The following is a 13,111-nucleotide window of genomic DNA, read 5'->3' as shown; positions in this document are numbered from 1 at the left end:
GCAAAAAATTTTGAAATATAATTTTTTTGTTTGAGTATTTTTTTCATGATCAGTGTATGCAAAACTAAAAAATCCTTCGCGCTTAGTATACCAATAGTGGGACACCCTGTACAAGCCTACCACGATATACGATACGATATAGGTATGACTATCCAAGACAAACTTATATTTTCAAATCAAAATTCCTAAATAATTAACGCGTGCAGCCAAATTCCTTAAAATTAGCATTTTTGAACATTTGTCACAGATAATATAATACGTATATAGAATACTAGCTTCTGCTAATAGTACTGAAACTATGGAAAGTATGCAGTCTATAGAATACTAGCTTCCGCCCGCGGCTTCGCCCGCGTGGTGTTTTGATAAACGGTAGCCAATGTTCTTTCTCAGGGTCTAAAGATTGTCTGTGCCAAATTTCATCAAAACGATTGAGAGGTTTAAGTGGGAAAGCGTAACAGATAGACAGTTACTTTCGCATTTATAATATTAGTAGGGATGAAATACATATTTAACATGTTTTTTGCATCCTCCTTACTAATATTATAAATGCGAAATTGTGTTTATATTTTTTTATTTTTTGGTCTTGAGGTGATGATAATTCCAAACACATTTTTCCGCAACCCGTCCAACTTTCCCACCCGCACGTGACCTATTGTTTAAGATTATGTTTTCATAGACAAAATACTCATATTAGCGAAGCGTAATATGCCAGCTGCACGAAGCTAGAGAAGAAAACATGGATTTTCAGGAAAAATTTAGCAAAAATTTTTTGATATAATTTTGTTGTTTAAGTATTTTTTACGTGATCAGTGTATGCAAAACTACAAGTCCCTTCGCGCTTAGTATACCAATAGTGGGCCACCCTGTATACGTAGGCTTTTTTTAACGTGGTTAAATATATCATTCCCATGGGAATTGTCTTTACAAGAATAAAATGCGGAAAAAATATATTATGTATATTATAGCAATAAATAACAGAAAAGATATTTAAATGATTTTCTTTCTTCGACTGTATCAGGAGACCAATTAATCAACGGCCTGAATAATACACAGCATTTAAACACGTGACAAATCAAAGTCCGCCATTTTTCAAAATCAATTTAAAATGGACTTCACCAAGAAAGAGTCAAATCATCTTGTAATTAGTTTCTTAAAATAAATTCATGACTTTTGTTTAGTGTTTGACTTATGATAGGTCAAGGCTGAATACCTGAGTATATAGGTAACTAGCTTACCGCCCGCGGCTTCGCCCGCTTTGTCTAAAACCTAATAAATTATATACTAAAACCTTCCTCTTGAATCGCTCTATCTATTAAAAAAACCGGCCAAGTGCGAGTCGGGCTCGCGCACAAAGGGTTCCGTAGCAGCAAATATAATAAATTACAGTTAAATCAACCTATCTCAAAAACTATAAGAGATACTTTGATCAAACCAAAAATCGTTGAAAGAGTTAATTAGCATGCATCACCTCTATTTTTTTTAGAATTTTATACCCCGTAGTTATAAAAATAGAGGGGGGGGGACATACTTTTTACGACTTTGAGAGCTGATATCTCAAAAACCGTTCACTTTAAGAAAAATGTTTTTTAGAAAACTTTATATCATTTTAAAAGACCTTTCCATTGATACCCCACACGGGTATGTACATCGAAAAAAAAAATTTCATCCCTCAGTTACATGTATGGGGGGCCCCACCCCCAATTCTTTTTTTTACTATTTAGTGTCATATTTTTGTAGCGGTTCATACAACACATATTCCCATCAAATTTCATCACTGTAGTACTTATAGTTTCCGAGTAAATCGGCTGTGACAGACGGACAGACGGACAGACGGACATGACGAAACTATAAGGGTTCCGTTTTTGCCATTTTGGCTACGGAACCCTAAAAAACGCATCAAAATCCGTTGGGTAGTTGTAAAGATTTACAAAAGGACATAGGGACAGAGAAAGCGACTTTGATTTACAGGTACTACCTATGTAGTGATATAACCTGTTGAAATGCACTAGAACTTTCTTTCAAAATTACTCAAATTGTAATCTACCTGAAGACCATTTTTTATTTACTAATTCATCGTCCCGGCTTCAACTGAGTTGAATCGAGATTAAAGACAGAAATCGGGGAACATACTAAAAAAATAGAATCTGACGAATTGAGAATCTCCTTTTTTGAAGTCGATTAACAAAATAAAGCATACTCAGATAACGTTCTTCATATTGGTAAAATAGGTTTTTTTAAACCGGTTTTGTAGGCCCCTTGCAGTATCACAAACTAACAATTAACAAACTCTACTTCTTTATAAAATTCAATAGGTTTATCATAATACTTAAGAGGAGGCTCCCTAAATTTTATGTGAATTTGCATTAATATTCTGAAACAGTCACACATGCAATCAAAATGGAACTTTATATATGATTTATTGAGTCTTTTTCTTTCCATGTACAAGACAGTTACTTAGGTACGTAATTGTAACATTTTCGCTCGATTCATTTTTTATTCAAAAATTATGCCTTTTTTTAAGGATTATATTTATGTCTAAAATATTTTGGATTACATTGGACTTTATGACTAAAATAAATGTTAACAGTAAGAAAATATAGTTAACTATACAATTTCAAGATATTTTTTCTCTAGATCAATTAGTCATTTATTACTTTAGTTATAAACGAAATAAGAATCGAGACTTACGAGATTTAGTTTCAAACTTCATTTACAATAAAAGAAACTATAGTTTAAATTGTTCAAACTTTCTCCGCTACATTTTTAAAACGACATCTTTGTGTATATTTATATTATTTTACAAACTTAACAAATTGATGTCACCATGATCATCTACTAGATATAAAAATAACTCGGGTTTTCCTTCCTGACGCTATAACTCCAGAACGCACGAACCGATTTCCACGGTTTTGCATTCGTTGGAAAGGTCTCGGGCTCCGTGAGGTTTATAGCAAAGAAAAGGTGTCTCTGGTGGCGAAACGGAGTTCGCCTGGTTTGCTAGTTTCTTAATAAAATAGTCGACTAACATTTGAACAAAATTTAAATCTTGTGCGTTAACGTTAGTGTATTGCAATCTCGATAGATGGCGCTGATATCAATATGTAGGCTTGAAAATAGATGGCATGCGCATTGCAATAATGTTGATGCAAATAAACCTTAGATTTAATAAAAAAAACTGAAAAAATTTATAGGACGCCACCATTTAAAAATTCGTTAATAGTTCGAATCTTGCTTCATTATCAAAATTTGTCTATTTTATAAAAAAATTCTAATAAATAGTTTGAACCTAAGTTCTAACATGTAATAAATAAAACAGCAAATAATCGTAGTAAAATAATTCATTTTTATTTCATAAATTTACATTATCTATACATATAACAAGAGCAATGAAAGAAGCTATGCAATAGCTGAAACATGATGATGATAAAGTGTTATAAATTGAAATTGTTCTAATTTTGAATCAGTCTTACTTTTTTATCAATTTTCTTACATAAATTCTTTCTTGTTTTCTCTTAAATTTTAACAGGATAAATTGATAAAAATGTCTAATCTCTGATCAGAATATTTGCCAGTATATTTTCTAAAAACATTTAAATTATTAACATATTATTTAAATTATTACTGATCTGAAATAAAATTAAAATAGGTGTGAACAATAACAATCATTTTTAAATAAATATCGTAGACAATATACGTGCAATTTCTGATAAAAACAATGAATTTTCCTTGCTAGTCATAGTTCACAACAATCAAAATGTATTAATCAGCTTCTTAATCATTTCAACAGTGTCATTTCTAGCAATATTCTCAATATATGACGTCGCTTTCTTCGCGTGATCCTCATACAGCATCTTAGTTTTATCGACCGCATCTGTTTTCAATATATTAAACTTTAAATCTTCATAATCAACATCCTTAACATCATTCTTAGCTTGATCGATGATTTTATACAATTCAGGATTTTCTTCTAACGCGAACAAAACCGGGGCGCTAGCTAGGCAAAACTGATCTTTACTGTCTGAGCGTAAAGTTTGTAATTCCGTAGCAGCTTGCCAGGCTAAGCCTACATGACATCCGAAGTGATACGCACTGTTTTGTGTATCACGACTTTGCCTACCAAGTAACATTGCTGATTGGCAACCTCTTCCCAGCAAACTCACTCCATTGAAGACTGTCCTAGCTGTCCATTCCTGTCTGGGCTTCCCAAGCACGTCATCAGCAGCAATGGACGTTGTATCGAACGTTATGTTCAGATCGTCTTTTTCGTTCTTCGGTTTCCCTGGTATAGGCATGTTTTGTTCGTCGCGTTCGCCAAAGAATTCACCTTCAGAGAGATCCCTTAATGCTGTAGACACTATGTAGAGTACATCAGCGTTCTTAAGACCAGCTAGCATAGCATTAGCTGTTACAAGAAGATAGTCACCAAGTAGTATTGCAATTTTATTCCCAAATATAGCAGATTCTGTATTCTTCGATCGTTTTGCAAATGGTACGTTCACAATGCCTCTGTGTATAAGATGTCCAGTTCTCATCATTTCTGTTAACTCCGCTAATTGTCTCTGTTGTTCTTCTATAACTTTAGTTTGTGTGGAACGAATTTTGACAGATTTGGAGAGAAGTAAGATGATGAGGCCCCAGGGTTGGAGGTTCTTGGAGTCGCCGTAGAGCACGTTTTTTGCTGTCTGCATTACGAGGTGGTTGCTGCCGACCTGGAATTGAAATAAATTGTGTTATTTAATGTAATAATAATATCTGTGTCAGTATAAGAATAAAAGTTATGATGTTTGGAGGTATTGTTGCTGTAATTTTAAAATGTTTACGATAATCATCTTGGAATGAAACTAAGAATGAATAGAAACAATTTCTGTTATTCTCAATATAGAATCATAAGCGTGTTTTGTTTATGCTAGCTTGAAAAGTTTCGATTTGTCTTAATTAGATAAACGATAATAAATAGATGACCTATGTTTTAGATGTCATGTTAAAAAAATTCCAAATCAAACGAATTTTTGAATTTTTTTTATATGTTTCTTTCTGTTTGTATATTTTTAACTAGTGTATTATATTGCCGAGTGTATATCCGTAGTTTTGTACCTATGTAAAAAACGATATTTTCTGAATTTTCAAGCGTCAAAACGCTCGTGTATAATAAGCCTAATAAAATGCGTGTCCAATCATATCGTGAACAGTTAACTTCACTGTGAAAGTGCCTTCCCGGCTTTTTGTCATTATTTTCTATTTACAACTAGTTTTATGAATTGTTACAGATAAACGCGATTGTACGATAAACCGAGATTTAGTCAAAGAAAACTAAATAAAACCGGCCAAGAGCGAGTCGGACTCTTGCACTCCAAAATAGGTTTGCTATTTTTTATTGTTGTAACTACGAACTTTAAATTTATGCCTTATATAGTATAGCTGCTAAGAAAGGAGGGTAATGTTTTCAAGTTTTGTTTCTTTGTTTGTTACGATTTCCTAGAAAAATATAGAATTTAAAATATATATACTTATTTAGATGGAATTCGGGCTAAGTCAGGGTAGCGGCTAGTCTACATTAATATTATAAAGAGGAAAACTTTGTTTGTTTGTTTGTTTGTTTGATTGTTATGAATAGGCTCATAAACTACTGGACCGATTTTAAAAATTCTTTCACCATTCGAAAGCTACATTATCCACGAGTAACATAGGCTAGGTTTTATCCCGGAAATCCCACGGGAACGGGAACTATGTGGGTTTTTCTTTGAAAACGCGGGCGAAGCCGCAGGCGGAAAGCTAGTAGTGTATAAATAAATTCGTGAAAACTAAGTATGTTAGTGTCATTAAATTAAGTCTTATATTTCTAGAAATAAAACAACAGTGAAACGACAATTCGCGATTTGTAAAAGAAGTTAAATCTCTGAAAACATTGTATTTTAAATATTTTTTATGTAAAATCCATTGCAATTTAAATTGAAAAAGAAATTAATTGGCATAGATTTGAGATTTGAGAAAGTGAGTGAAATACGAATTACCTAGGTACGTATATTGCATAAATAATAAAGTTAATATAATTATAGAATTGAAAAGATGTATGTTTGTTTGCGTTTAATGTCCTGAATCGCTGAACTGAATATTAAACTCGATAATAATTAAATTACATGAAAGTAAAAGAAAGTTCAGTAGAATAGATATGTAATTTATAACCAAACTAGCTTTCAGCCTGCAGCATTGTCCGCTTTTTCTAAAACCTAATAAATTATATTTACTTAAACCTTCCTCTTGAATCACTCTATCTATTAAAAAATTGTCTACATATTATGTGACCTTGATTGGAACGAATGTCTATATAATATTTAATTGTAACTTTATAAAAAAAAATAGTTTAAATTACATAATTCGGAGCCCTAAATGTATGAACTGCAGTTTTATTTTTATTTTAATTAAAATAAATGACAATTAACTTACCAATTTCCTCAAATACAGCGCCAAATTAGCAAATTCATCGCTAAGCAAACATCTCAAATTCATAAAAGAGGTCGGATATCCCACAACTTTCTCGGCCTCCCGTATCGCGTTACTCCAATTCGTGAATGGCGGCCTTAGCAGGATCAAAATTTCGTCCTTCGTCAAACTGGCAACCGTAGTTTCATAGCGCCTTTGCGAAAAAAAAACATTTGACGCGCGCCGCAAAACGCGGGAAACTGTGTATGACATTTTCGTGTTTTTTTTCTTTTTTAATTTCGAAAATTTTAAATTTCGAATCGACTGAACATTCTATGAGGCGTGTGAATGAACGTCTGTGATGAACGTAAATAAGAAATTGTAAGATTCATTCTTGTTCTATGAAGTGTTGCCATCGTTAGACTCAAATTAGCACTCTTGTTATTATTGTTATGTTCGTGACACTAATTTTGTTTAAGTAATAAATATTAAATACTGGAACTTTATTTTTAGAATTTGTTAGTCTTATTTGTTGATTTGTATACTAACAAGAGTTTTTATTATTCACTTTGTGAGTCATTATTTATAAAAACAAAGTAAATTGAGTCGGTTTTTTTTTTCAAAATTTCTAACGGTTCCACAAAATGCAATTAATGCTTAATCCGTCAGTCCTCGGATCACAGACACAATAGAAAATCTATTGTGTCTCGGCCCGATCGGGCCGCTCGGTGGTTTAGAATACAATTTAAATTTTAGATACAATATGAAATTTGAAGAAAATGTATCAACTGAAAATTTATTTTTATTCGTTTATATTTATGCATGGAAAAAATATTAACCTGGCAACACAATTACTCTTGACCGTGAAAGCGGAATGCACTAAACTGGTCAATGAGTATAAATTTTCAAGGACACATTTTAGACCTTATTACCTTGTATTAACGCACTAACTACCTTACTTGTAATGCAGTGTAATCGAACTACATTTACAACTGCATTTGAATTTCAGCTCTATCCGTTTTCAATACAGTACATAATGCCATGTATTTGTGAAACAGCGTCTAGCTTTCTTGACCAATTTATTAAGAGCTCTCTGCTCAGTACAGAATTCCCGTTGCTTACTATAATTATATGGAAGTAGGAGGTGGGGGAGGTCTATGTTATTTGGTTCTTTTTTTGTTTTATTATAACTTGGAAGACATGCTCGACTAATCATCCACGGAATAGGCTGTATGAAACTTTCTATAATCTACATATTTTTGTGTGATGATGTATTTATTTTGGTCTTTATTATTTACTAGCAAGTCAACCCGGCTCCGCTCGGGTGTACACGGTATTTGTTTAGTTAATTAATAAATTGTTTTTAAATTTTAATCATTTATTTTGTTGTAATTGTAATGTTGTACTTACTCTAGTTTTAAATACAGGATAGTTTTAACTTTTAAGCCAAGATAGTCATAGATAAATATTTCTTTGTTTACACATCTCAATTAAAACTTAAAAGTCATCATTAATTAATCGTTGTTTCAAAAAATATCAAGGCGATGATTAAAAAAGAGTTGTGTTCGTTACAATAATATAATATTGTAAATGCATAGAGCACTTATGTAGAATAGGCACCTAAAAAAATTAAGATTAAAAAATTGGAGAAAATGGAATGGCTATTTAATTATTTATAATTTATTAATTTATATATTGTTGCTTTTACTTAGGAAAATAAAAACACAGCTAACAGTAAAAATAATTAAATTTATTAATAGGTATAATTAACAATAAATCTTAATCACTAAAACGTATACTGTGTATCCATTATTTATTAATTAAATATCTTTAACTTTTTTATTTGACATTTACGTCACTTTTTTGACAGTTCTCCTTTCCCGCCAAAAGTAACTTGTCAGCGGCCATTGCAAGAAATACGCGGATATTGCTATCCCGCTTATCACCGTGTGTATGAGCGGGAAGTATATAGTGCCGTAGAATTTTGCGAAAATTGGATATATCCAAATGCCTCTTTCGAAGTAAGTGTAGGTTATCCTGAAAATATATGATTGTGTTTATTTAAATTACTACAATTAATGAATTTATGGATTTAAATTTATTTAGTGAAACATTAATGTAGTTTCTAAGCTAAAGTTGGTTTAATGCTCTAAGTAAGGCAGCTATAGCTACTAGTTATTACTTATTATTCTGTGGCTAAGGTAAAGTTTAATTCTTTAATTATGTTTAAGTATCTGTTCAAATTAAAGTTCACGTAATTTCTATTTGTTTTTGATATTAATTATTATGTATAAAAAGGTGTAGATAGATAGGTTGCCAACACAGCATTCTATCTTCATTATATCTTCTTAAACGTCAAGTCAGATGGCATGATTCAACTATCGTGAGCGAAAAAGAGACAACTGAAGGAAATTCAGGCTAATTAGCTTCATTTCGACGTGCCTCTACCGTAGCACTAAGAACTTCATTGAAATATAACCACATAACCATGTCCTTTTATTAAAATTTTAATAATATACTTACACAACAAAATACAAAGCAAAAAAGAACACCATGTGATAGAAATACTTTCTATGTGTGCGTGGCTGTGTCCTATATCTGTACATGATCTCCCACACAGCCAAAGGTATTATGGCTGTGTGCATGATATGGTTCGATATGGGATTCAATAATTTATCCGTGTTCTTCGGGAATACTAGGGCTTTGTCGTATAGTGAAAGCGACCAGAATACTATAGTTACAACCTGGAAGTGAGAAAATTAAAATAAGTAAAAAGCATTTAAAAAAAGCATGGGTGCCTAACACACGTGACATGACACGTGACGTGATATTGTAGTCGTAGTTAACCAAAGAAATAGTGTGTGATATTAGTTTAACTGTGATAAGTATAGGATTAAGTTGAGTGTTTTTGTGCCGTGTTTTTATTGAATTTTCACTTAATAATTTTGATTCTATTTTATGTTGTAATTTAATTTAAGTTCTTATAATTTTAATTGTACATTATTTATATTTATATGTTACCAGTATGTTAATATTTCTAAAAATTGAACAAAAAAAAAAAAAAAAGCAAAAAAAGTCTCTGGACTATAATCCAGAGGTGGCGCGAACACCCTGTGATGACGGGTGCCTTAAAAAAAAAAAAAAAAAAAAAAAAAACACACGTGACAGAAGTGAAACTTCTTAGCAAGATTCACAGATACCAAAATCGTCGCTTTACTCCATGACGTGATAGGATGCCATGACGTGACCTTGAAATTTTACTCTCAACGCGCCTAGAGAAGTTTCACTCAAATAGTCAAATAAAAACTTTAAATATAAACACGTGTGAGTAATTTATAAAAAAAAGAAATCGATCAATGAAACAGATTTATTAATTATTTCCTATAAATAAGTGTCTCCTGAAAAGGAAAATAATTTTTCATAATCGCAACAGTGTTTCCGAAGATTACCCCCCAACAAACACACAAAAACAGAAACTATAAAACTATATCTTTGCATAAAACAGTACAGTTATTGCTGTAGTTATTCTTATTTTTGCACTTATAATATAATATATGTACCTATTAATAAATTATATTTATTATTTACCCAACAAGCTGGCCATAATACACTCGCGAACAACGTATCCCTGAAACCTCTTAAGTATTTTGACAATTTGTATTTTTTGTTTTCCCGATTCTTTAACTCCTGTACATCAATAACGAGGCAAACAAATGCGTAGAACATTTGTATCATCTGAAAAAAAAAGAAAACTTGTAATATCTGTGGTAATATGTAGGTTTTTCTAAAAGCGCGGGTAAATTTTTGGCGGCCAATGGAATCTCATTCAATCTCATTTTAGTGACATCTGTCAAATTTTTTTTTTCAATCTGATGGTAAGGCATAGGTAGTATTCAATAGTATTATATTATCTGTGGTAATGAGCAATGTTATGAAAATGAATGAACAGTATGCTCAAATGATAAAACTAAAATGAAATAAATGCTAAGAATGAACTATTTGCGTCAATAAATGCATAATATACAGATACAACCAGTAGGGAAACTTCATACAAACGTTAGAAATGGCTCACGCACACAAGCAAGCATGTTTACGAGAATCGCAAGGGTATTCTTATATCTGTCAATTGTAATAATTAAACCCTTGCGATTCTCGTAAACACGCTTGCTTGTGTGTGTGCGCCATTTCGAACGTTTGTATGAAGATTCCCTACTGGTTGTATCTGTATATTGTGATTTGTGATAATTTATGCGAAGACAAAAGTATTAGCTTAAAAATACGCGATTTACAAACTAATAAAAATATATTAATTGTACTAAAAATAAAATACTATTAAACTTAGATCTATTAAATAATAAATTACTATGTTGGTTGAAGATTAATTTGACAAAAAATTGAATGATTGCCTGTATTATAAGAATATATTGCTCTTATATTTTTCTGTTTTTTTTTTCTACAGCATTTTACTTACCAAAGTCCATATAGTAAAAAACCTAGGTTGTAGGTTCTTTAAAATTATTAAATCTTGATTTATTTTCATATGCGGTTGTATAAATATCGCTAGATATATTAAATTTCCAGTATGCATTATTATTGTAAATATATACGCGTATATCCTATGGTGTGCGTACTCCATTTTGTTTCTGAAATAAATAAAAATCTATATGTATCTTTCTCTTATATATAAAAATGAATCGCAAAATGTGTTGGTAAGCGCATAACTCGAGAACGGCTGAACCGATTTCGATAATTCTTTTTTTATTATATTCCTTGAAGTACGAGGATGGTTTTTATGTAGAGAAAACGTAAACATGTACCACGGGCGAAGCCGGGGCGGACCGCTAGTATATGTATAAAAATGAAACCCGTTTCGCGTTGTCACTTGTCACGGCATCTGAGTCCACACGGCGCGTTGCGTCAGCGTTGCGTCGTCGCAACGCAAATATTTGACGCATAGCCGGCCACACGGGCGCTGCGCCATCGCAGCGTTACTACTACTACAACTGAGCGCTGACACCCCCTCCCGCTTCGTCTCGGGGGCTGCTGTCCGTCACGTGTGCGTTGCGCCGCGCAGCGCGCCGTGTGAACACCTTGGTTATTTGTATGTAAAACGACGCAGCGACAGCGCTACGACGACGGAACGCTGACGCGACGCGCCGTGTGGACTTACTCACGTGTGAACGGGTGGACCGATTTCGATAATTATTTTTTTATTATATTCTTTGAAGTACATATGGTTCTTATGTACAAAAAACGTAAATATGTACCACGGGTGAAGCCGGGGCGGACCGCTAGTTAATAATAAATTAGTTGGCAGCTATCTTCAAATATTATAGCTCTTACTATAACCACGTATGTATGTTATCAGTGCTGTTACTTCGAAAATACTGACTTATTTCTTATAAAGCTCATAAGACTAAATAAATGAAATAAATCTTGTTTACAAAGCTAAAAAAAGTAGCGAGTGTGCCGAGCACACGTGTCATTAGTGAAAATTGTCGCCTTACTCAATGACGTGACGGTATTACCATGACGCGACCTTGAAATTTCACTCTCAACGCGCTCAAAGAAGTTTCAAAAACGCTTTCATAAGATAAAATTATTGTACTGTCACCGATTCTTGATAAGAGTACAAAATTTGAATTTAATCTGCCTGTTTAAAGTGGGTCAAAATCGAGCCTGAAGAATCGGTTACATACAAGCATACAGGGGAAGGTAATAAAGCGTGTTAAAATAGAATTAATATTAAAAACATATTCGGATTCTGGACTAATATAAACCAAAAGTATTAATTAGGCTATCAGTAACTTTATCAGCAAGTTATTAAATATAGTAATGGAGTGATATTTCTATGAAAAATTTATAGTAAATTTCTGTTATTATTACTTACTATGAGTAATATTAAAACTATTACAAAAAGTAACATAAATAATATATACGTAGAGCCGAGAACACATATAAAATAACAATAAAATCACATTATTACACACATAGATAATTTAAAATTTGTTATAGAAAAAAATGTATTACAACATCAGTTACTTCGATAAAATCTTTAAGTATTTAATCCACTAATATTATAAATGCGAAAGTAACTCTGTCTGTCTGTCTGTTACTCAATCACGCCTAAACTACTGAACCAATTTGCATGAAATTTGGTATGGAGATATTTTGATACCCGAGAAAGGACACAGGCTACCTTTTATTGCGAAATATGTACCACGGGCGAAGCCGGGGCGGACCACAGGACCACTAGTATACTATATATTAAAAACCCCAAAAAGGTTCACTTAGATAATATAGTTTCAACTTTACGAAAAGTATATTCCACTTTTAAAATACATACATTTTCCTTATGTTTTTATACAACTTATAAAAACCGTATTTTTGAATAAAAACTTCACATAATCTTATACGTGTACACAGTACAAACACACAGATATAACTGATTGCTATTATTACATACATTTTAGCATTATGACCTATGGGCTATGACCCGTATCAAGATATCCTTTGTCTATGTATAATAATTATTTTAATTATTGTTTTACGCGCAAATACTCTATTTTATAGTTCAATTGAGTAACTCTATTTTGTTGTTCTATGTACTACATATTTTAAAGTACTAATCCTATCCTAAAAATATTATTAATGCGAAAGTTTGTAAGGATGGATGTATGTATGTTTGTTA

At 32.2% G+C, this 13,111-nt stretch overlaps 2 protein-coding genes across 2 annotated transcripts; both read right to left on the bottom strand.

Moving 5' to 3' along the window:
* Positions 1-3,414: 3,414 nt before the first annotated feature.
* Positions 3,415-6,804, bottom strand: LOC149896619 (uncharacterized). The gene is made up of 2 exons (XM_090117653.1): positions 6,445-6,804; positions 3,415-4,709 (listed from the first exon to the last, which is right to left on the bottom strand). Exons 1-2 carry the CDS (start codon positions 6,691-6,693, stop codon positions 3,750-3,752), a joined length of 1,209 nt encoding a protein of 402 aa, XP_089973779.1. The 5' UTR covers positions 6,694-6,804; the 3' UTR covers positions 3,415-3,749.
* A 1,447-nt stretch (positions 6,805-8,251) lies between these two features.
* LOC149896618 (androgen-dependent TFPI-regulating protein-like) lies at positions 8,252-12,860 on the bottom strand. Its single transcript, XM_090117637.1, has 5 exons — positions 12,767-12,860; positions 10,892-11,063; positions 10,009-10,155; positions 8,944-9,164; positions 8,252-8,457 (listed from the first exon to the last, which is right to left on the bottom strand). The coding sequence occupies exons 2-5, from the start codon at positions 11,054-11,056 to the stop codon at positions 8,271-8,273; spliced, it is 720 nt and encodes a 239-aa protein (XP_089973763.1). The 5' UTR covers positions 11,057-11,063; positions 12,767-12,860; the 3' UTR covers positions 8,252-8,270.
* Positions 12,861-13,111: the final 251 nt, after the last annotated feature.

Source organism: Colias eurytheme, chromosome 28 (genome assembly GCF_061535395.1).
Source record: "Colias eurytheme isolate Ceu_HAF_F1 chromosome 28, ilColEury1 Martin Lab GWU primary, whole genome shotgun sequence".
NCBI lineage: Eukaryota > Metazoa > Arthropoda > Insecta > Lepidoptera > Pieridae > Colias > Colias eurytheme.
The sequence above is the reverse complement of the archived record's forward strand: the minus strand, read 5'-3'. Positions and strand labels throughout refer to the sequence as shown.